This window comes from Pelobates fuscus, chromosome 5, assembly GCF_036172605.1.
Source record: "Pelobates fuscus isolate aPelFus1 chromosome 5, aPelFus1.pri, whole genome shotgun sequence".
Classification (NCBI taxonomy): Eukaryota; Metazoa; Chordata; class Amphibia; order Anura; family Pelobatidae; genus Pelobates; species Pelobates fuscus.
In genome coordinates this window covers 96,507,157-96,533,015 of record NC_086321.1, presented here as the reverse complement: position 1 = coordinate 96,533,015, position 25,859 = coordinate 96,507,157, and the positions used below count along the sequence as shown (strand labels likewise).

At 38.7% G+C, this 25,859-nt stretch overlaps 1 protein-coding gene across 1 annotated transcript in view; it reads right to left on the bottom strand.

Moving 5' to 3' along the window:
* The window catches only part of MAST4 (microtubule associated serine/threonine kinase family member 4), a 503,913-nt gene that overhangs the window by 419,819 nt on the left and 58,235 nt on the right, over window positions 1–25,859 (bottom strand). The window contains exon 2 of the mRNA XM_063454083.1: window positions 2,580–2,733. Coding sequence (XP_063310153.1) covers window positions 2,580–2,733 — 154 coding nt within the window. The remainder of the gene's footprint in view (window positions 1–2,579; window positions 2,734–25,859) is intronic.

Sequence of the window (25,859 nt, the reverse complement as noted above, 5' to 3'; positions counted from 1 at the left end):
TCCCAACCCTCTTGTGTCTTTACCCATCTCTAACCTTTCTGTGTGTCTCTTTCCACCCCAGACACTTTTGTGTGTCTTTCTCCACTCCGTGTGTCTCATTCTCCCCTTCCCCAGCCACTCTGTGTGTCCGTAAAGATTTTACTTGCCTTTCTTCCAGCGCTGAGGCTCCCTCACTTCTTCTGGCCTCTCCACCTCCTGCTTCTCACAGAGAATGAGATACGCATGTGCGGTGAGCGCTGCATGCACTTTCAATCAAATGCCTCTCATAGGAAAGCATTGAATTCAATGTTTTGCTATAAGCTGTTTGATTGCTCGGTTGACGGAGTGGAAGCGCCTCTAGTGGCTGTCACTGTAACAGGCACTAGAGGCGTATATATTTTTAAAATAAACATTCCCAAAAAATGCAATGTTTTACATTGAAGGGTTAAAAGAACAAGATCACTGTACCAAGACCACTTCATACAGATGACGTGGTCTGTGTGACTTTAGTGGTCCTATAGTCACAATGCTTATCCTAATGCTTCTCTAGTAGAATAATTATCAGCGTTCTCCATACTGTGTGCCATTATGTAAGAAATTGAGGAACCGATTCTGGTGACAACCTGGTGATAACAGCCACTAAATGTATATGCTCTGACAAATTTAAACTTAAATGTCTAAGAAGATGTAGTGGTTTGAGAGGTTAGAGTGTCCCTTTAAATCTTTGTTTCCATTGTCATTGTGTGCCTATAACCTGTAATTGGAGTATTTTGTATACCTTCCGTCTGCTTTGGGGGGAGGGGAGGAGGGGGGAAGTATTATTCGATTGGATGATGCCAAAGAGACATTGTATAAAGGCTTTATATTAATATATCACACACACTGTCTGCATTAGAGTCATCATTTCAATCGGCATATACATTTTAAATAGATGGAGGATTGTAAAATTGAGAATATGGGAAAGGAAGCTTCTATTTAAAAAAAAAAAAAAAAGGAAAAAAAAATCTAGAAAATATATTAATCAAGTTAGTGAAGGGTTTTAAATTCCTGGCACTAAAAACCCTTGTGCTGAATCTACATAGGAACACCTACGTCACACTACTACATACTGCCAAATGGAAAGCTTAATCAGTTCGTCACACACAAGCAAGTGTTCCACAGATACAATGACAATGCATCCACAATGAATGAGAAAACAGCCCCTTGCCAATTCAATTCCTTTCTATTATATACAAAGGCATTTCATTCTTAAGATGTATTTAAATTATGTGTTTTAAAATATTTTTAAATGGTGTTTTAGGAATTAACAACACCAACACCTACACACCAGTGAACAATAAAAAAATAAAAACAATAACGGGAGTAAAAATATGTAAGAAAAATATTACCCCTTTTCCACAAAATTTTGTTGTAGATTAGAAGACTCATCTCATGTCTTCATTACACAGTAAAACTAATACATCTACAACAAAAACATCAAATATAGTGTAGTACAAGAAAAACCCCATACATGTATTAGAGCACTAGTGCACTCACAAAAAAATAATTTGTAGTAGGCAGAACAAAAATCACTGCAGAAGGAATAAATATCCAAAAAGGATAAAAGGCACATCAGAAATAGACTAAAGATGATTTCACAGAAAAGCTCTCCTTAAGTTGCATCCACGTTGGTCTATCCAAAGTGTTTCATGCAGGAAATAATAAAATAAAAAAAATAAAAAACACAAAATATAAAGTTCTAATAAGCCTTACATGTTTCATCTGCTAATGTGCAGACTTCCTCAGGGGCATCCGAATCAGTTGGCAGTGGGCTAATTGATTTGGATGGTTAGAAGCTCATTGTAGTGTTTATAGTGCTATGTGTCAATGGGTGCCATCCCCAAGTTTTCAGTTAAACTGTTTTGGGGCTATTAGAGAAGGGGGATAACTAAAAAAAACAATTGCCTTCCATAGCCCATACACTGTGCAACTGCAGGACAATGCAGAAATTAAAATTACACGACAGTAAGATTCTGCTGAACTACAACGAAGAGGAATACAAAGTCAGAGGGCCCTTTACAGTCTCTACCTAGTGCCACTCAAGATGAAAACCAAACTCTGCATACTTTGTCTACTAACTACACCATAGTTTTGAAATAAAATCCATTGTTGCCACATAATGATTAAATGAACTTTGATGCACTGATTAAGCAGCCCAGTAAAACAAATAAACAATTTCTATATTATTAATTGTATTAATTGGTATAAAAAATACAGCTGGTCAAGAAAATCTGCAAAATAACCTGCACCAATGCAAAACCTCTGAAACATCTGTGTCCATGTTTGACAGGACTCATAAGCAAAAAAAAGGAAAAGCTTCACCATTAACGTTTCCTTTGATGCACTGATTAGAGGCTCTGCCAGCACCTTCTATCCTAACCAGGAAAAAGATTCTTAAAAGGTAGGGGTTCTTATGTGGATATTTGGATAATCCAGTGGATATTTGGGAATTTACTTGAATGTGAATGAACTTTTTTTGTTGCATTTTGGTCACGCCACAGTTGTAATAATGCACATAATCCATAAACAGGGCAGTAAATCCTTGTTTTTCTTTTCCTTACCAGTCAGTGCGCCTCCCAAGCTCCCTCTCCTGAGAAGCCGACCATCTTCACTGAGCTGCTTTTTATACTTCCCAGATTTTCCAACTCTAAACGAGACTTCAGGATTGCTGCATTTCCGTGACTGCATGGGTGGCGGGGATAATATATTGTCAAGCTAGGAAAAACACAACACAAAAATGGTTTAAGTTATTCACATTGTAAAGATACAAAAATGTATCGCAGTAATGTGGAATTATATTCATACACGTTTTCCTAACTTTCCCAATAGGCAGCCCACACACATATACATAGTAACAGCATGATCGGATTTGAAAACAATATTCTTTATATGTGCTTCTGAATACCAAATGTATTGTAAAGTCCAATATTACAAGGAGGACCAAAACATTTTTATTTTTTTTAAATGTATGTTTTCATCCTTTTTGTTTTCTATCCAAGACGTGTTTGATAAAATTGTATTCTTTATATAGAGCTCAGATTGCTTAGTTGTCCCCTTAAGAACCATTGTAACACTCTGGTCCTCAAAGATTCTTTTCCAAAATGGAATGTCTTATTCTATTCAGTCCTGTATAGCGCTAAAGGTGCTTAAAGTGCCCCCCACCCTCAGTGCCCCCCTCCGGCTCTAGGGGCTGGAAGGGGTTAAATTGACCTCTTTTTCCAGCGCCAGGCGGGGGACTCTCCTCCTCCTTCTTGTCGTCATTGGCTGAATGTGCATGCGCATTCAGCCAGTCCATAGGAAAGCATTCTCAGTGTTTTCCTATGGACGCTGGCATCTTCTCACTGTGAAAATCAAAGTCAGTAGCGCCTCTAGCGGCTGTCAATGAGACAGCCACTAGAGGCTGGATTAACCCATTTATAAGCATAGCAGTTTATAGTGGTCCTTTAATGAAAAAGTACATTCCATCTGAGCACGTATTCTTTACAGAACTGATTGGGGTAAGTAAAATTACATTTTTACTCAGGCGTTTAAATAAAATGTTTTTTGAGAAATATATGTATAAGTATTATAAATTCAATCCAGTTATAATATTTATACGGACTTCTGTGATATTTCCAATAATCCTTTGAATGTGCATTAAAATGTGTCATTGGGATTAAACACATCCATATTTTCTTGTGTGGATCATAGACATTGCAAGTGCACTAAATGACCTCCTGCAGTCAATTAACTAGTAATATGAAATGTATATAATCTTTATTTTGTACAGAAAACAAAAGAAAAATAAAGTACAATGCAAAAAACAAACAAACAAACCCACAAACAATGTGTGTTCGAACTGCAGTTTAAAAAATTCTTGCATTAATAAATATTTCTATTAAGCGAGGAGGAGGCATTGTTATTTATGTTGACAAGTCCATAAAATGTAGTCCTTTACTCCTTTAAAAAAACATAACTCCCCTTCTGCCTTTGATTTCCTTTCTGGCACAATTGAGATCCCTTTCACTAAAACGATCATTGTTGAGGAAATCTACCGCTCACGAGTTCTTCTGTGATCTCCCTTTCTGACAGCCCAACTACTAAGTAAAAACTGTAGCTCAAAATCAAAAAAGTGAACTGTTTTTGTAGATTTTAATATTGATTGGCTGAATCCTAAAAATAATAAGTAATGTAGGCTGTTTAAGACTTTGCAGCTAACACAATTTCCTCCCCAACTCGTATTAGTATTAAAAGCCAGAACCATACCTTGCTCGACTGGATTCCCTCCAGTTGTCCTGACAAAATCAAGGAGGCAGGCGTTCTCCCTAACAGTTTCAGTGACTGTCTAGTGTACTACATCCGCAAAATAAAGGCCACTAAATCCCCTCCCAAGATTATAATCATCAGGTCTTTCAAAAAATTTAATCTTGAATCCTTTTTAAATGATCTCAAGAACATACCATGGCACAGATTAGGTCTAATACCAGATTTTTTTCAGTCCGAGCTCTTGCTTGTTTAGAATTTGCATGCCCCTCTGCATAAAGTGCGATTAAAAGCGACACACCTGCCCTGGGTTAGAGCTGACCTCATTCAAATGTACCAGTTTAGAAATTCACTGTAGTCAAAGTTCAAGCGTACTGGTTCCATGAACGATCACTGTACTTACAGACCTTGGCAAAATGCATGCACAAAACAAACACAAATGGCAAAGGCCCAATATTTCAGTGAAAATTTGAACCACAACCTATCAAACCCAAGAAACCTCTGGAAAATCATAAATAGCATACAACCACCCCACAATCCATTCCCAACCCTCCACTGTCAAAATGGACAACCAAACACTGCAACACCCCCTAGATGTAGCAAATGCCTTTAATAATGATTTAGTTGGATGTGCTACCACCCTGGTTGCCAAGATGACAAATTACACCCATTTTTAGACCACAAAGATCAGTCCCTGCCAAATCTTCAAAATCCTCATATAGTGAAATTCAATTTTAGACCTGTGCCTGTTTGTGTCATTAATAAACATCTTAATAATTAAAAATGAAAAAACAGTGTGGACCAGATCAAATCCCAGCAATGTTGCTGAAGCTCAGTGCGCCAGCAATTGCTAAACCTGTCTACCCTTATCAATGAATCCATGGTGTCAGGATACATACCCAAACTTGTAAGACTGCAAAAGTTGTACCTATCCATAAAAATGGTAACAATCATTCGGTATCTAACTATCGCCTGATATTGCTCGCTGTATTGTCAAAAATATTGGAAAAATTCATCCACACGCAACTATGTGAATATTATCAATTATCAAATGATCTGACCCCTGATCAATCCGGCTTTCGTCCAAATCACTCAACTTCGACTGCCCTCTTAAAAGTTTGCAATGGCATCCAAATTGGCATGGAACAAGGAGACTTAACTGGAGCTATTTTCCTTGATTTTGCCAAGGCCTTTGACACAGTAGACCATGGCATTCTTTTGCAAAAACTTATAAAAATCAGGCATTGGTGATCGTCTGCCAATGTTTCAGACAGATTGCAATATGTGGTCATTTCTCAGGTGATGTTCCCCAAGGCTCCATACTCGTCCCCCTGATATTCACATAATGTATAAATGATCTGCCCAACGTCTGCAAATCCTCAACTGTATACATGTATGCAGACGACACTAATCTACTCTAGTAAACCCAAGCTACCGCAGCTTGAGGCTGTGCTCCAAAACCAATTCACAGAGAAAAGTGGATAGCGGATAACAAACTCTTCCTAAACACTGACAAAACCGTTACAATGATCTTTGGAACTGTACCTAAATTATGTCAACTACAAAATCAACAATTGTGTATCAGAACAAATTCAAATAGCACACTGACCGCAGTCTCCTCTTTTAAATATCAAGGTATGTTGCTAGACCCCAATCTATCCTTTGGCTTTCACATTGAAAAAATCTCTTCAAAAACGTTACCCAAAACTAGATGCCCTGTACAGAAACAAATCCTGCCTAAGCTCTGCAGTAAGGAAACTGTGCAGCAAATGTTTGTGCCGGTCATTGATTATGGGGATGTAGTGTATGCACCCGCACTGCAAACCCACCTTAATAAACTTAAGTTCTATAATTTGTTCTTCCGCTTTGTACTAGAATGTATATACTTTACCCACCACTGTGACATGTTAAAAGAGCTAAACTGGCTGTTGCTGGAATCCCAACGCACTCTTCATTTTTCCAGCCTTGTGCACAAGAGCATTTCTGAGAAGCTCCCACCCTACCGGAGTAGAATGCTCTTCCAGGCTGGTACCACCTCCCATAACCTCCGATCCAGTACTAGCACGTGTTATGGTTGAATATATTTATTACCTGTTATGTATTAAATTTATATATGTGTGTGTGTGTATGTATATGTATATATATATATAGTTTGTATATTTTATTTTTGTAATATTGTATCCTATTGTAACAAGACAATGTTTTGTGGACCCAGGACATACTTTAAAACAAGAGAAATCTCAATGTATCTTTTCTGGTAAAATATTTGATAAATAAATAAATATTGCTAAACATACCTTACATACTGTTAATGGTAATACAATAACCACAAACATGAATACACTTCAGACAATACATGCATATCGTGTATAGTTGAAAAAGCGTATTAAGCCACAAGATGGCACTCGAAAAGAATCCAGTTCAGTCTGTAACAAAGACAAAGTATTCCACAAACAGCTGGTCAAAAAGTTACATTTAAGAACACAAACAAAAAACCCTGAATATAAATTGATATAAATGCTGTTCTAATGTACCTAAAAGCAGTGCAATTTGCAGGCAATTCATCAAATGTTCACATTTAAAAAATATAGCATTTTAAATAGAATGTCTTAGATTCTTATTGGACTTAATGTTTTCTTTTTAATATCTGGTTCAATAAAATGTTGCTTTAATGATCAGCTTTTATATATTTTTTTTTACCTTCTGTAAAGCGTTTTCTATCTGTTAAATCAGTATGATTATGTTAAAGAATTAGCAATTTACCTAATCAAAGTGCTGGGCACAACTTGCATAAATTACTGCTTCCACAGCAATCATTCACCCTTTCTTAATAATACAGGGCAGGTCAGTTTGACCAGTACACAAAGTGAACAAGTACGTATGATTCACCAGCAGAGGTAGAATTACAGCTACTAACTCAGCAGCAGTCTTTCTTACACAAGATGTAAGAAAGATGCTACCAAGGAGCTTGTTCATGCTCTAGTAATTTCCAGTATGGATTATTGTAACCCTCTCCTGATTGGTCTGCCCAAAAGCCGAACTGCACCGCTATAGTCCATAATGGACGCTGCTGCCACACTGATTTTCCTCTCGAGTCGGTTCTCTCACACCTTAGCCCTCTGCAAGTCCTTACATTGGCTTCCTGTATGCTATAGGAGTCAATTCAAGGTACTAATTCACACCTATAAAGCACTGAACAACTGTAGCCCATCATATTTCCTCACAGATCCATAGTTATGCCCCTTCTCGGTCTCTCCATTCTGCACGTGACCACCTCCTGACCGTTGCTCGCACCCGTACAGCCAACTCACGCTTGCAGGACTTCTCGCGGGCGGCTCCCTTCCTATGAAATAGCTTGCCTACCGCCATCAAACTCTCCCCTAGTCTTGCATCTTTTAAGAAGTGCCTTAAAACCCATCTCTTTAGGAAAGCTTATGGCCTCCCAGAGTAACCTCTACCTTACATACCTGTCTCTTGCTCTCTCCTAAAGGGCAGCCCACCTTATTTGACTGCAAATTCCTGTCCTAATGTGTTTTATACCCCACCTCCTATAGAATGTAAGCTTGATTGAGCAGGGTCCTCTTCAACCTATTGTTCCTGTAAGTTTTTTGTAATTGTCCTATTTATGGTTAAATCAACCTCTCATAATATTGTAAAGGAATCTGTTGGCGCTATATAAATGGCAATAATAATAATAATATGAAAAAAGAGGCTCACCAACTACTATAACCACAACAGATGTCTGTGAAGTGCACTACCACCTCCATCTTGACATTCACACAGTATTGTTAATTTTTTAACGGTCATTTTTTTAACCTGTCAGTATAGTGTGCAATGTGTGCCCTAGCTGTAGTAGGATTGTGGCTTAATTGTCATCCCAGTTGTTAAATCTCTAATACAGTTGAATAGTAATTCATAATCCTCTGCTACTAGCCACGCCTTAAAAGTTACTCACCACTGCAAACCATAAAATACCCTCCGGGGGAATTTTTACTTGCCAATGGTGTGTGGAAATTTTGAACGCTGTTCAATCCATCTATTTTAAAGGAAAACAAAGTACCTCATTGGAAAAACAAATTGTTAACCTAAGGTTTTTTTTTTTGCTTTTTTTTTTATTCTTTATTTTTGCTGTGCTCATTAGACATGTGCAATTCGGTTTGGTCCGAATTAAAATTCGGACGAATTTTGGACATTCAGATGCTTCCAAATGTCCGAAGTCCGAACGGAACAGAATTTCCGAAGTGTCGAAGGGGTAGGATTGGGGTAGGGTTAAGGTTAGGGATAGGGTTAGGAGTAGGGTAGGGTTAAGGGTAGGCTAGGAGTAGGGTCAGGGTATGGTTAGGAGTAAGGTTAAGGGTAGGGTTCGAGTTAGGGTTGGGTAAGGAGTAGGGGTAGGGTAAGGAGTAGGGTTTGGGTACCTCTACCCCTAACTTAACCCTACCCCTAACTCTACTCCTAACCCAACCGTAACCCTACCCCTAACCCATCTTTAACCCAAACCCTAATCCTACTCCTAATCCTAACCCATCCCCTAACCCAACTCGTAACCCAACCCTACCCCAACCCTAACCCTACTCCAAGCCCAACGCTAACCCTAACCCTACTCCAACCCAATCCCTAACCCTAACCCAAGCCTAACGCTAACCCTACTCGTTACCCAACCCTACTCTTAACCCAACTCTAACCCTACTCCAACCCTACACTTACCCTACAAGTCCCAAGTGCTGAATTCCAGAAGTGCCGAACCGAAGTCCCGTATTGCCGAAGTCCTGAACCGAATTGCCGAAGTCCCAATTTTTGGAATTGCCGAACCAAATTGACGAATTTCAGAAGTGCCGAACTGAACCGAATTGCTGAAGTGTCGAATTTCAAAATGCCGCACCGAATATTTTGGCCATGCACATCCCTAGTGCTTATAACAAAACAGACTTGCATCGACATGACAGATTGGCCAAGTACTAGAAAATCAACATAAGGAGACAATGTCATAGCATTGCAAACTACTGCACATGTTTAAGAATAAACAAGGTATATAGCAGAATGAAGCATGTTGAGAGTAATCCCCCAGAAGGCCCCCCTGTTAGTGAGGTGAGGAGAATGGGATGTCAACAGAAATAGCTGGAAAGGGTGCATCAAAGCTAACTAAAGCACAGCACATTACGGACCCCCACATTAATTAGCTTGAGATGGGGAAATAGAGTGCTGAATAGTCCTAGTTCACCCTATGCCCTTCATGGGCAGAGCATAGTTCATCTTTTTCTGGGAACATTGAATGACAAGCCAATTTGAATGCCGGTATGTCAGTGTGACACTCAGGCACAGGGATCTCCGCAGTACCTCCTGAACTTCTTGGGAATCTGATTTGGGCCTCAGAGAAGCTCGGTTGCATGGCTCCCGGTGTGCATGCGATTCTCTCTTCCTGACTCGTCACCATTTTAGGGCCTTCCCTGGAGGGTGCACTGAGGGTTCCATTTAGCAATTTGGAGCCAGCTGGATTTGAGTTCACTCTCGAGAGCGGTGGGGTGTGTAGGTGCATTTTACTCTCCAGACGTTGCCAAAACCTGTTAAAAAGGTCGTCCAGTCTGGACTCAAAATCACTTAGAGCATCGCTTGGTTCGCGGAGACAGGAGGCCTCCGCCATGTTGAGTAAGTAGTGGTTAATGCCACCATCCTGAGAGGCTGTACTCCGCGCCTGCCAGGTCAGGGTAGCCCCACTGGTGTGGACCGGGAACACCCCCCGGTCCAAGGGGGGGTAACTGGGTTCTGTTTGGTGATTTTAGCTTCTGGGCACCTATTGAACGGGAGAGTGGCTGCATCCCCCATCTGTTGCGCACCAGACCGCATTTGCCTTGAAGGAGTATATGAGCTCCCAACACTGTACCGACGGCCACTCAGTACTTTAGTTGTGCCGGGAGACAAATTCTTCACAAGATTGGCTTCTGTTCGAGCGGCAGGAGGTAGCGAATCGCTATTTAAATCACAATATTAGAGAAACTCGTTCAGGTTGCTTCTTCCCTCCATGTCAGTCAGGCCCGCTACCCTGTTAACATAAGTTTTAGGTAATTTTTATTGTTTTATTATATGTTGTAACATCTAGAGAAGTGTCAGATCTCTTAACTACACCTCTGCCAATACTAACATTGCACAAAAAACAAATATTCAGAGAATTTGAAGTGCACCTGTCATGCATGACATTTAAGCTACATTTTGTGCTAGTTGAAAAGTTATTTACCATTTTTATTATATTCTTTAGAATACCAGTAATGACTACCTCTGTGGAACATGTCTATTTGTCTAAATGGAAATCTATAAATTACATACTAAATCATTTTCCAACTAAATTTAATTCAGGCTCAAGTTTCCACAAAGACTACTAAGTGGTTGCCCTGCATTAAGCTATTCTACAAAACAGTTTCCATTTATATTGTTGTAAGATAACAGGTTTAGAGGGTTAAGAGGATCCTATAATGCTACAAATATAAATCTACATTCCTAGCACTATAGCGCCCTTGCAACTCCCCCCACAATGTAAGGGTTAATAAACCCTTACAGTATTTACCCGATTCCAGCGCAGATCTCCATCCGTGCTCTGCCCCTCTGGCGTCACCCAGTTGGGGGTGGGGGGGGGGGGGGGGGGGAGGGAGGTGCTAATGTGCATGTGCGGTGAGCACATTAGGCCCTCCCCATAGGAAAGCATTGCTTACCTATTTTACTTTACCAAAGTTGGATGTCCTCATGCGGAGTGTAGGGACACCCAGCATCAGTTAGGAGACCAAAAGTCGCCTAATAAGCAATACGTGCCTCTAGTGGCTGTCTGATTGACAGCTACTGAGGCAGTCTTAACCCTGCAATGCAATTATTGCAGTTTATCAGAAATTGCGATTGTTAACATTGCAGGATTAAGGGGACAGGGACACTGCATCCTGACCACTTCAATGAGCTGAAGTGGTCTGGGTGACTATAGTGTCCCTTTGATATGTGGCCAAGTTTAGGAACAGGGGCTAACATTTTATACTTGGATTCAGATATCAAAATATTTTGGGCAAGTCCTAATGATTCTGATGTCATATTTAACACACGGATTCCTACACCTAGGGAACCGAGTATACAACTGATGTGCAGTAAGTAAATTGCTATTGATAACAATTGGTGCACACATAGGTCCACAAGAACAAGTGAGGTATATATGGGTTTGGTAGAGAACAAGTTAAATTATTATTTATATTATGTACATACAAAATGTTATTGGTTCTAAATTGATATAATGTTGCACAACAGATACAGTCAATGCAGCAAATACAATGGTTGCAATCCAATTCAAGCTTTAAACAAACACAATCAAGCTTCATCTTTGCCAAATGCCACACTCGCTATCCCCGACCCCACCAAAAAGGATCCAGGACAGATAAATCTCATAATTTATGCATTATTCTGATACCATTATAGGAGGTTTCTATTTCATAGATTAACTGGTTTTAAAAACATTCTCTACAAAACATGCAACAACTGATTATCTTGGAATAATCAAGTAATGGCATCAGTTTCCCAAGTCTAGGATACATTCTATGAGAACTCTGCAGTTTAACCCAACTGACAGCCATTACTGGAAAACTGAATTTATAGCCAACACTGTTAGGTAAAACAAAAATCCACATGAAAACTAGGCCAAACATCAAGGCTCCAACATCTTTTTGATAGCTCTCGGGAACGTCGTTTTTCGTTCACTGCTTGGTGTAAGTGCATCAATTATTTCTTTCTTGCATTCTGTGATGTGACCTTAAAAAAAAAAAAAACCTGCCTTTTCACATATGTGCAAGTTTGATGGGTTAGCCTTCTAGCCTTTCATGTGAAACAAGGCAGGAAAATCTGTTTTTTTGTTATATCGCTAGAAAGGATATGTTTTATTCTAGGCACTGCTATCTGCATGTAATGTTTAAACACAACTTTTCTCTATTTGGTTTGAAATAGATATAGATATAAATAAATCTATTGAAAAGTAAATGGAAAAGATTGTAAAAGCAAATGATGCATTCTTGTAAATTATGGAAGTTACTAGAACTGGTTTAGAAACAATGGCAAACTCCAACTCCACCGGTGTAGTTACCTTTTGTATTGTTTGGGTTGTCAGTTGTGGCAGCTACCCCTTTGGCTTATATTCTCAATTAAGACTCTTAACCACCGATATGTACAAACAAAATATTCAGTGTTATATATATATATATAAATGAAAAAAATGCACATAGCTTTTAGCTGAAATGTTAAACAGGCCCCGGCTACTTTATATCCCGTGATGTGTTACTCGCTCGAAATTTTGCGTTCCACAAATTGTAAAATTTCATTTTGAGGAAATGAATAGAGACTAAGTGAAATGTAAAAATATATTAAACAATGTAACAATCTAGAGAGTGAATTCCATATAGCCATAGGTATTTTTATTTTATCTAAATAGTATTGGTAGGTGTAGGGAATCACTAGATAATATGTTTAATACATTGTATTGACTTATATGTAGATTTAAATAATGGTATAATATTTATTTATAATAGAAACATAGAATGTGACGGCAGATAAGAACCATTCGGCCCATCTAGTCTGCCCAGTTTTCTAAATACTTTCATTAGTCCCTGGCCTTATCTTATAGTTAGGATAGCCTTATGCCTATCCCACGCATGCTTAAACTTCTTTACTGTGTTAACCTCTACCACTTCAGCTGGAAGGCTATTCCATGCATCCACTACCCTCTCACCAAAGTCATACTTCCTGATATTATATTGGTGAAAAGGTTCTCTTGCCTTGGCTGGGAATCATACCCAGATCAACTGCTTGGAAGGCAGCTATGCTCACCCACTATACCACCAACGCTTGATCTGCTAACTATTTAATAAGAAGAGAAGATTGGAAAATATATAGGTCATATTTACATGGCACAACATTAACTTATTAATATATTCGTTTTTTTTAAATATTAGAAAATATAGCCAAATGTTTTACAATTTTGATATTAAGTAGTGACAAGTCTGTCCCCCTGTTTAAAAAACATAATACATTATATATTAATAATATAATTCACCCTCTAGTTTGTTACATTGTGAAATATATTTTTACATTTCCCTTTGTAATGTTTAATTTTGAGTTAATAAATACTACATGTGGACCACAATTTACATATTTCACAGGCCTATATATGACCCCAACCCTCCACCCTCTTTCCCCTCAAACAAAAAACAACCAGGCAATGCTTTGATGATAAGCTGCAAGAGGGGCAGCCATGACGTGAACTGCAATTAATGCAGCCTCACAATGTCAGGAATAAAGAGAGAGTTTCAGGACTCACAGTTTCCAATTCATATGTATTATCCTGCTCCAACAGGGATTTTTGGCATCCCGACTATTTTATTTTGCAGCCACACCAGCATCCCCGCAATCATAGCTGTGTAATGCTAATGTTCTCTTTTATTGCGGCTTCAAGAAAGAACATGTCTTGAGGCATGTAGCCCTCTGCAGAAGATACTTGCATGAACAAGACTGTTTGCAAGAGTTTCTCAAATCAAGTCAAAATTAGATTGAATCATCAGATGAAAACCTATTACATTTAGAAGAGAGCAATAAATATATGGCACAAATAAATAAGAAGTGGCAAAAGAAAAAAAAGAAAAGAAAATAGAAACATTTTACATGTTATAGTAAATACTCTTCAAGTATAAATGAGACAGGAATATTTGTCATAAATGCTCAAGACTATCCATAAGAGTTTTTAAAATACAAAGTTGAAATGCTATCCATGAAAAATATATCACAAAGACAGACAGATTGTTTTGGAGATTTAAGGATGGTACACAAATCCATTGAACATCTGATAATAAACCACCCCCCCCCCCCCCCCCCAAAAAAAAAATAGTTTGCCACCTTTTTACTATATCAAATAAATTGGTTTATAAATTAAAAAGTAAAATGAGGTAACTTGAAACAGAGAAAATACAGGGCTATCGATGTCAACATAAATAATTCTCAAATCTTGCATCATTAATGGCTGGCTTTAGGTTATGAAACTCCAAAGTAAAACCATAATATAGTACTTCGGAAGCCGGCAGTGTCAGTCCTAGAACTGGCATTTCACGATTTGAACACTAAATGTGCCCATTACTGCTATGTGTCCGAAAGGGATTGAAATATATTTCCCTAGTGCCTTTTAGGAATATATGACACTCCATACAGAGCTCCAATTTAAGAGCCTCGAAAATGAATTCCAGTAATTTATAATGGCAGACTCTTGGTCAGAAACACATACGCATCGGGTATTTCTTCACTTCTATGGTCAACCAGAGTCCTTTCTGTCACTTCAGTAGACCTAAGATAGACAGCTACTCAGCAGCTGTAAAACTGCGCAGTATGAACAAGAAGCAGAACTTTAGATTTTAAAATTAATTAATACATCTTACATAATAATAATGCTTGCCCAATGTTGCATGTTTTCGGTGCAATGAATGGTGGGCAAGAGGACATAAAAATTGATGCTTGTCCAACTCCAATAACTCGTGGGGGGGGGGTTTCTGTATTAGTTTTTAAAATACTGAGCAATAGCCTAAGTCCACACCAAAGTTTTCTAAAAGTCATTATGAGGAAATGATGCTTCCCCAATTTCCAGATACATTATGTTGCTCACACATTGTATTTAGTGACTCAGAACGCTGGGGTGCAGGATGACTGAGTTGTTCTTAAAGGGCCTGTTGTGATTAAGCTCTGACAAGAAAGGACCTGCAATGATTCACCTATACCGTATTGTGTTCTAACCCACAACTGAGTACCAGAACCTTTGATGGCGAACTCAGAAGCTAGACCTTCACAGAATGATACTATAAGGCATCGGGAGGGAGGACTTAAAGCACCAGTAGTTACCAGGAATGGTGCCAAAATAAATTAAACCTAATGGAGAAAAAAACAAAAAAAACATAACTGAAACCAGATAACAATACAAATGGTATATCCAATAGTGATACAAGCTCAAAACACCTGTGAGGTATCCCCTATACCTACACCTTAAATCATATGTAACACAAACAAATGTGTTTGTGTTATAAATGAAACCAGAGCCTCATTGCACCATAACTGTAATACGTTGACTGCTATGGTACAGATTTTGATGTTTGGAGTGGGCCTTTAAAACAAACAGTTAAACAAATAAGTGACTTTTTAAAATATATGTTGCAAAAACGTTATTTCAAAAGGAAGTTTTCCTCGGTGTTCTTTGCAGTTCTCTATGAAATAACATCTCAGAGTTTGAAGTTGCAGTGGTGTATGGTTCAAGAACAGTTTGACAACTTACAATGGATCCACTAGGTACCAATTGCTGCCTCCCTTGGAGCTGGGGATCCCATGAGCTCCATTAAGCTAAGCTGAGCCATGCATGCCTGGTAGACCTGTGCAATTCGTTTCGTTCCTAATGTAAATTTGGACGAATTTCGGCAATTCGGACGCTTCCGAATTGCCGAAATTCCGAAGTGCAGGACCGAATTACCAAAGTGCTTCGGATTTCTGAAAAGTGGCAAAACAAGAGAGGGAACTACGTGAATGATGTCAGGAATCTAGACCAATAAGCAAATTCGTGGCACTGGGAGCCTTATAGATCTGCAAGTGGTTATGGTGGCAGTCCGGGCACTTTACCCTACCCCTAGATCTGTAAGTGGTTGTGGTGTGGTGGTTAGGCGTAGGGCCAAGGGTAGTGTTAGGGAGCCCTACAGATGTGTAAGTGGTTGTAGTGGCAAGAGAGGGATGCTAATGAATTTCCGAAGTCCCAAACTGAAGTCCTGAATTTTTTTTACTTACCCGAATTTCCAAACCGAAAACAAATTTTTTGCCTATGCACATCCCTAATGCCTGGCTTTTTGGCTGGCAGTGACAGTTCAGCACTCTCAGCCATTGAGTGCCTTCCTTGAATAGTTTGACTACTTAATGTGGAAAGATGCCATAGCACCATAACAGTACAGCAGTCTGTAGTGGTTATGGCCCCTGGAGTGTTCCTTCAAAGCAGACTATCATAGCTGCCAACTGTCCTAAATTTGCTGGGATAGTCCCAAGTTTTGGGCTCATGTCCAAGCAACTGTTCTGAATTTCATAATTTCAAGTCCCACAGAAAAGTGGCTAGAAATAAGAGTTGTCTTCATTTATGTATATATGTGGCAGTCTGACAGTGTATATGTGTCAAGTTGTCACTATGTAACTGCATGTTTGTGTCAGTTATGTGTGTCTGTATTTTTTTTTTTATGTGTGCGTGTGCAGGTACACATCTGTGTGCATACCTTCCTTCAAGTGTCCCTAGAAATATTTTTGAAGTATTGGCAACTATTGGCTATGGGTGCAGCCACTCTAATTTTTTCTTTTCATACAAGAGAATTACAGGCACTAAATGTTTTATGTATGAGTGCCTAGAAAGTGGATAGCTAATATGCATTTGAGCGTGTGTGGCTAAGTGTGTGAGAAAGTGTGCCACGATTAAGTTTTTCGAGAGTCTAATTAGGTTTTCCTGGCACTGCAGGTCCCCTCTCCCTCCCACCCCAAGTTGCTGAATGGTTCAGGGTCCGCCCACGCTTCTCCCCCGCCGACGTCATCCGGCGGAGGAGACCTATTGCACATGCACGGCCGCCGGTGGGGGAGACCTAATGCGCATGCGCGACAATGCTGTACACGCGCATTAAACTTCCTCATAGTTAAGCATTAAAAAATGCTTTCAATGCTTTCCTATGGGAATTTCAGCAACGCTGGAGGTCCTCACATAGCGTGAGGACGTCCAGCGATGCTATAGCACATGAAATGTGTGCTATAAACCCGGAAGTGCCCTCTAGTGGCTGTCTAGTAGACAGCCACTAGAGGGGGAGTTAACCCTGCAAGGTAAATATTGCATTTTATGAAAACTGCAATATTTACAGTTGCAGGGTTAAGGGTAGTGGCAGTTGGCACCCAGACCACTTCTGCCCATTGGAGTGGTCTGGGTGCCTGGAGTGTCCTTTAAGTATATGATTAGTTAAAATTTGTGTTGCTTTTTTACGGGGAAAACAGGCTACTGACCTTTGGCCTTCGCACCTAAGGTATGTAGACATTTATCCAAACCTGGTTACAAACACCCAACTGGACAAAACTTTCGTTAATTTTTACGAATTCTAACATAGAAACTTTCTTTATTAAAAGATCAGTAACCTTAGGAAATGTATTCTCCTCCACATTCTTCCAACTTGACAGGTGAATAGCAAATGCCTTTCGGCTTTTATGCATTTTTTTCTCTTAACAGTTTCAGCAACTCTGTTCTCTCCCTCCTGGCTGTGTGGATTTATAAACTGGAAACCGGCATGTAACTAGACAAACTGGCAGCAGCTAGGTAGCAAGTCAAGATCACAGTTTTTTTCTGATTTACTGAAAGAGAACATAAAGCTCATCTGAACTTCATATTAAGAATACTTTGCAGAAAGCGAAATAAAACAGTAATGAACGTCAAAATTAAATTGATGAGACAATTAACCTCTTTTGTGGATCTGCAGGTTTTATATGTCCTGCAAATGTTTAAACCCATGCATTGTGTCATCTTTTCCATTTTGAGCATAGCTTCCTTTAGCATTAGAATTTGGGGATTGTTGGAATAAAGAGTAGCAATGGTCTTTTTAATCAAATATTAAATTGGAAAATATTGAAATATCTCATTAAGCTCCATGCCATCATGTAGTTCAGGGCTTTAAGTCTGCTAACAGAATGGAAATTCTTTATTTTTAAACATCGATTTAGTTTCCCACTCTTACAGTAGTGACACGAATAAAAAAAATTAAAAATAAATCAGACTTTAATATTACCCACTTAAGGATCATCTATGCCACCATGCACTGCAGGGCTTTAATGCTGGCATAGATTGTCATAGAGCAAAGGTACCAGCAGGGGCACCCTTAGGCGATTATATCTTCTTCCATCCTGTGAGTGTACTCTATAAGCGCATTTATATAATTTATATACAGTGTTACACTATTTTATGTGTTCTTTTTTTGTAAATTCACAGCTGTATCCTTCACATTTTTAGTTGCATCTATAAAATATTAGATAAACTATCCATATGGCCATCCTAAATAATGATGACATCAATATATCTCCTCTATAGCAAGGTTCGGCCACGAGTCATGCTTAACCCACGTGTCTAGCCTTCCAATCTGCCACAGATTGGCATAGCTGAGGCGAACCTTGTGCCCATAGATGTTGGACATATCTTTAATTATGTATTTTGATTTGCAGGTTTTATTGGTGGAATATGTGAATAAGTTGGTTGCAAAAGCGCAGATCTTGTGTCTGCAGATGTTGTAAGCTCTCCCTTTTTGTTCAGATGAAATAACCAGAGGCTTCTCACTATGAAGGCTCTGAAGTCGAACCACAAGTATCTTTCCATTCAGAGACTTCTTAATGAGCTGCAGTACAACTATTGAGGAGAAACGCTAACCAAGAACAGCCAGTGCACACTATGTCAGAGGAGGTGAAGGCAGGGGTTCTCTAGCCTAGGTCACCTGTCCATTTTGTTAACTCTGTGGAGCTGACAAGAGAAGAGGACAACTCCCCTAGTTGTTTGATTGTTGCTAGGACTTCTATTGAAATTGGCACTTTTATAAATAAAAAAAAATGACTATGTTTAGACATATTAAGTATACAAATTAAAGAGAGTAACTCAACTGGACAAAATCCAGTGTTTAAAAAAAAGTAGGTGTATGACAATGCTGCATGGTTTTAACGAACAGAACAAATGATTGTCCTCACACCTTATAAGCTTTCAGATAACAAATAAAACATGTTTTCACTTCTTCATGAACCATATAAACCACACTTAAAACCTTTTTAATAAATAAATAATTTTAGGGAATTCAACAAATTTACATTTTAGGCCACAACGGGCAATTAGAAAAAAATTCTCACAGTCAGGTCTAATCTATGCTAATGTACCAGTTTGTCTAACATCTGTGAAAAAGATCTGATCCAGTACAATATATTATAGGAGGACAACAAATTATGTCTTGTAGGTGAAGGGCAGAACAATGGTCGTGGAAGAGTTATCTGCCTATATAACATCTGCAACGTTCTAGGTCAACCATGTGGCGATTAACAATATATTTAGCACACAAAATAAATAAACAAACAAACCAAGGAAAAGCACAATATCACACATAGCATAACATGTGATGAAAATATTGTACTTCTGGATCATTCCATGGACAAAAAGGTTTTACAATAAAGGAGGTTATACTGTCTTGGTAAAGACATATTTCAGCAAGGCACACCTAGAAATCGTTATTAAAAAGGCTTGTTTTTGTTTTTCATCCAAGGTAACACTAAAATTATAATATAGAATGACTCATGTAATACAACGATAAATGTTATAAGGACACCATGGCTGGAGTCTCTCTTCTTGCAGTTTGGTTAGAATGTTGTCAAATCTCTGACTCTTTAACCTAGGGTATTTGTATATCTGCATTTTACGGACACTGCAAGCAGAAGTATTTTGGATGCTTTCAATTTTATCGTCTGCTTTTCTACACCATTTTGTAGAGTCACACCTTATTACTGAATACCTCTTTCCCTGTATGGTAATGTTTTATGGATCACTTTGCGGGTTTCACTATTCGTGCAATGTAGCCTTGTCAAAAGGTTAGCCCAGGTGTTAAAAGTGAGCTTTGAAACATTAAATTGCTCTCTGCTATTTTGGCAGGGGATGTGTATACAAGTTTGAGGACCTGTTGGCTGAGACCAAATTCATTTGGGTCTGGGCAAAAAAAAAAAAAAACTTTGGTAAAGATTGACTGGGATAAGCTGTGGTTTTTATGGACTGATTGTTTTAACTAAAGCTGGCTTTGAGGAAGATCGATCAATTTATTTTATAATTTCTTTTTTTAATTTGGTTGCTTAAAATTAAATAAAACAAAATAAAAATAAAATAAAAAACAACTTGCACCACCAACTACTTATCCGAATCCCTGAGTCTGGTTCCTGGATTGGGCGGAAAGGAGGAGAGGGGAGCCTTTGGCCCCCCACTGCTATCAGGGGAGGCACCTTTGAGGCAATTGCATACTCCATACTCTTGTGAATGTTACCATTAGCACATCACTTCATTTTATTACAGTATTAAACTATGTGCTGTTAATTTTCTATTTCTAGACAATACAGCTGTATCCCATTTCTCTATACATATCTGGGATTGGTCGTGGCAGATGGCAAGATACCTGGATGGAACTCCCTGCCACTCTAGTGGTTAGAGAGCAAGGCCTACTCCCAAGAATTGCTGAGGAAACCCCACACATCCCAGGTTGTAGAGCATAAGATATAATGCCAGAATGAGACTGGGCTTGATCCAAAGAGTGGGACTGGCACACCAGCGCCCATTACAACTATTGTCCTGCTGCATCTGCACACATATTTAGAGTTTATCACAAATTGTTAACAAACCTGTTTGCAATTCTTTATTTTATAGAATGTATTTATATTTGCATTGAGTTGTGGCCCAGGAAAAACACAATGTACACAGAAAGTGTTATTTCGCATAGATCATAATATAAGTGAAGTAATGTTACAAACCCATTGCTCAATACCTAGCTTAGTTTCCTAGATCAGAAATTAAGCATTTCAGTAACTGAATTACCAGTTAAATGGATAATAGTGAACTGTACACCTTTCTTTCTCTAAATGTGATAAACTGTATGCAGGTCATGAGCAGTTCCAAAATATTACAGAGTGATGGCCGTATTAAATGCTTGTCCTACTGGGACAGGTTAGTGGATTCAAATGTGTCTGGATTAGTATCTCTCTCTTGCCCAACAGTGGCTAGAGATTCCCATACAAATCACTCCATACCAGGGCAAGAAATGACAAATATTCTTACCCAGAACCAGAAGAGCTTTGTTAAACTAGAGAAGTTGAAAATAGATGGCACTTTGCATAACATGTATAGTTTTATTACTCCACACTATATTTTTTCCCCACTGCTTTGCGATCCCAACACCTATCTTCCATTACAAAGCCATTCTCAATTACATTTTCCCCATACAAAAAAGGAATGCTTGGGTCTAGAAAATTATTGACCACTATCAATGTGTACTCTTATAAAAGTAGAGGTTTTATTTATTTTTTAAATGTTAAGTGGAAAAATACAACTTGAACAGAAAACAAATTGTCTTCCCCCTTACAGCACTATTAATATAAAACAGCTTTTATGGAGTAAACAAATCCCTACCTCAATCTCTGGAGAGCTGTGCAATCTTGGTAGTGATTTAACTATATTTACCAAAATGAAAAGCCTATTAACTTGAAGCTTTTTGAGCACTGCTACGGAGTGAAATTTATTCAACAAGAAACATTTGCAATCTCATGGCAGGAACAGCTTACCTACTTAAAATGACACATCATGAACTACTCTTAGTAATGATGACACGATGGATGTCTGAACAGCAAATGCCCGATAGAAATATTAAAGTACATGATGTTGCAAAGAAAATTATTAACCCAAATTTTCAGTTGGCACTAAAGACATTTGTAAGCGATGAAGAAAGGTAAGATTCTCCAGAGGTTACTTTAGAAAATAACTACAATTTTGTATGATTCCAATTCCAATTCCAATCTGATTCGTGCTTTGTGACGGTAAACACACAAGATATTGTTGAGAGATGTAGGCTCAATGTTACATTTTAATACATAGACAATTTGCAAACATTTACACATAAATTCCAAAGTTTTTTCCCCCCTTTTTATTTCTAGATAGATCACAGATTTTTTTTTATTTTATTTAAACCATTAAACGTACCTCTGTGATTACCTTAAGTATATACGGTGTGATCTCATGTTGTTATGGGTCTGAAAGTTGTAAACAACAATCCACTTCGAGCTGGAAAGGTCTATTACATTTTAACAATCTGGAAATTAAATGGCCATTAACAGTAATATAAAAACCAACATGTCCACAGAATGCAGTGGTGCCACTCAGCAAAGACCTAAATTAACTTAAGGTGGGCCCACATGGCCTAAGCACTTACGTTCCACATCTCCAAAGCACCACAAAGGGCCATTTGAGGCATTGACTGTTTTGTAGATCATTCCATCCAATTAATGTATTTAGAAAGAAAATGAAATACATTGTGTCCATTTGCTGTGTTAATAGTTGTAAATACAAAACTGAACAACATTTCAAAAGAAAGCACATGATCCATACAGTGAGAGGACTGGGTGACCCTAGAATTTCGTCTGTGATCGTTGTAATGGCAAGCAATTCTGCTCCGAGCAACTACTGTCATTAATCAATGGCACTGGGTGACACTGCATGATTCAGTCAATCCAGGAGGCCAGGTGGCATAATAAAGTATATAACTGTCAAACAGCTGCAGTTATAGTTAGTTTTCAATTTCTGTGATGTGCAAGCTCTTCCCTATTCTTATAATCAATGAGCATCTATTGAGTCGCTGGTCTTCCATGGATGAAAAACAGTGCGTTCTGTTTCAAATGAATTGCAATTCATCCAAATTATAGGCGATCGTCGTGTCATCGGAATTCTGTATATCCAAAATGCTATATGACCGAATCATGAAAAACAAAACGAGGAGTGAACGAGTTTACTTTATTCCATGATACGGAGTTCTGGGGAAAAAAAAAAAAGATTGACGGGGGAAAAAGAAAAGATGATCTGTGATTTTATTCACAGATCAGTTAAGAAGTGACCAATAGAGGGGAAAAGAGCAGAAAATAAATGTCAATTTTCATTAGTTTTCTGCTCCTCCTTTGTATCCCTCTATTTATTACTTCTCACTTCATGTTGATCAAATAAACACTGATCAGTCACAACAGTAAAACCACCTGCCTAATATTGTGCAGAGTGCTCTTGTGCTGCCAAAACAGCTCTGATGCGTTGAGACAGACTCTACAAGAACGTGTCCTGTGGTATCTGGCACAAAGACAATAGCAGCGGATCCTTTAAGTCCTTTATAAGTTACAAGGTGGGCTTCCCAGCTATCTGCTGCTCATGTCCCCATTGAAGGTGCTTTTGGAGGTGGACAGGGGTGATCAATGTCACTATGACTGGCCCATGGCTACACAGCCCCATACGCAGTCAACTGTAATGCACATCTTTCTATTGTTGCCTGAATACATTTTTTTAGCAATCTGAGCTACAGTAGCTCTTCTGTGTGACTTGACCAGACATACTAGTCTTCGCTTCAAATGTGGATCAATGGAATTACTCTGATAATGGTTCGCTGGTTGCTCTTCCTTGCACCACCTTTTGGTAGGTACTAACCACTACTACCAGGAACACCCTACAAGACTTGTTTTGGACATTCTGTGAACCAGTTGTCTAGCCATTACTACATGGCCCTTGTCAAAGTCACTGAGATCTTTTTGTTTGCCTATTTCCCCTGCTCCCAACACATAAAATTCAAAAACAAACTGTTCACTTCCTGCCCAATATATCCTACTCCTTAATAGGTGCCATTGTAATGATATAATCGTCAATGGTTTTAATCTTGTGGCAAATTAGCGTACGTACATAATATTTAATTATGTATTTCTTTTTCAGTACCCAGATAGTTGACTTTTCACACTATTTTGGTTTGTCTGAATCATATTTCCTAAATTTATTGTATTGACAAAATTTGTCTGAACTGAAATTCTACACGAACAAAAACGGAGATTTAACAAAACTTTTTTTCACCCCGGACAAACTGGACAAAACAAATGTTATTAACGTGCAGAAGTACGGAAGAAAGAAATTGTGATATTTTCATCCTATTGTACAGAGCTATGGAATTTGCTGGCGCTATATAAATAATAATACTAGAGGATACATTCTATTGCTACATCTACAGGCCATACAAGCAATGTCGTAAACTCTATTTCCACTGCCAACCTTCCCAGTTACCTAACTATATATGAGAAGTGCCAGTTCCTTCTTTAGTACTTCAATGCTCCTAAAAACAAAAAATTACAACAGTCCCTAGAGACTGACAATACATTTAGAACTTAGAAAGCACTAGTTATAGGCTCAATATCTAGAAATTGCATTCAAGCAAAGTTATTGATCATTCCTTGTGGCACAACAATAAAAATAAAATAAAAAATACTTGCCTATAAGTGTCTGGCCAAGAAACAGATTAGATGTTCATCAAAGTGTCATTTTCAGTGGAATCAGAGGTTACAGGGAAAAGGTCACTGGGATAATTTATGATGCTACATCTTATGCCAATGGGGACATCAGGAACAAGCTGTATTGCAACGGAGCAATATCATAAAGCATCTAATGTAGTCCTCATCACACTCCATGTGAGTTATCAAGTAAAAACATATAGGATTATTTGAAACTTTTGGATTTTTGGATATTCTATGCTTAAAGGACACTGCGGTCACCATAACATCATCAAAATTAAGCTGCTATGGTGCCAGGAGGCCAAGGGTGCACTCTTACCTTAAGGGTTTAAACATTTTATAAGCGGTTTATCCCCAAAGGATGCACCCAGCGCCAATCTCCAGATCCCCCAGATGGCATCCGGCTTCAGATTTGGAGTTACAGGAAGCGTGGAATGCTGCCAGGCAGGGGCGCCATTGATTAGCTAGATCGTCCATTGACCATTTTATGAATGAGGAGCTAGAGCTTAGTGCATCAAGCTACAGTAAATTTAACTGGCTGGCTTGGAAAAATGAGATTTCATGCGAGACTAGGTGGTACTAGATACCTGCCTCTCGTAGTAACCATAACTCCTACGGATTTCAGTACCATCTACATACAGACTATGCACATATTTACCTCTCTCCTGCTTTCCTACTTTACTCTGCAATGAATGCTGCAGAAAGACTCGTATTCCTAACTCCTACTCCCACACCTCACCCCTTCATTACATTGGCTTCCAGTACCCTTCAGGACCCAAATTCAAAAGGCCAACACTAACATACTTAGCCCTCACTGACTCCACTCTTCACTGCATTTCCTCTTTACTCAAGAAATATACCACTTCTCATTCCCTTCGCTCTGCATATGAACTTCTCCTGGCATCTACTCGTTCCCACATTGCCAACTCTCTACTGCTAGATTTTTTGAAGTGCTGCCCCATTCCTTTGGAATTCACTACCCCATGCCATCCGATTCCCTCCTAGACTCCAGTCCTTGAAGAAACTGAACACACACCTTTTAAGGAAAGATTACTATTGTGTCTTCTCTCATTTCACGGCCTTTATCAGTTCCCTCGACAGCTCGCTCTCCTGCCACTGTTTCATTTCACCACTTTATCAAGCTTATTTCAACACAGGCATCTTATCCATCAATCCCTACTCCCTCTGACATGCTGTTAATGCTCTCGTGTGTCTTTGACCCTTCCTCATAGACTGTAAGATTGTTGGAGCAGGGCCTTCTTCACCTCTTGTCTGTTATATTCCAGATGTAGATTACTTGCTATCAAATATCTCCATTCTATATTGGCAAAGCACTGCAGAATATGTTGGCAATATATAAATGATGATTATAATAATGGTAGATTGGCAGTGAGGGAAGGTAGAATGAAGACTCATTGTTACATTATGTGCTGTCTCTGGATGTTTTTTTGTTTTTTTTTACT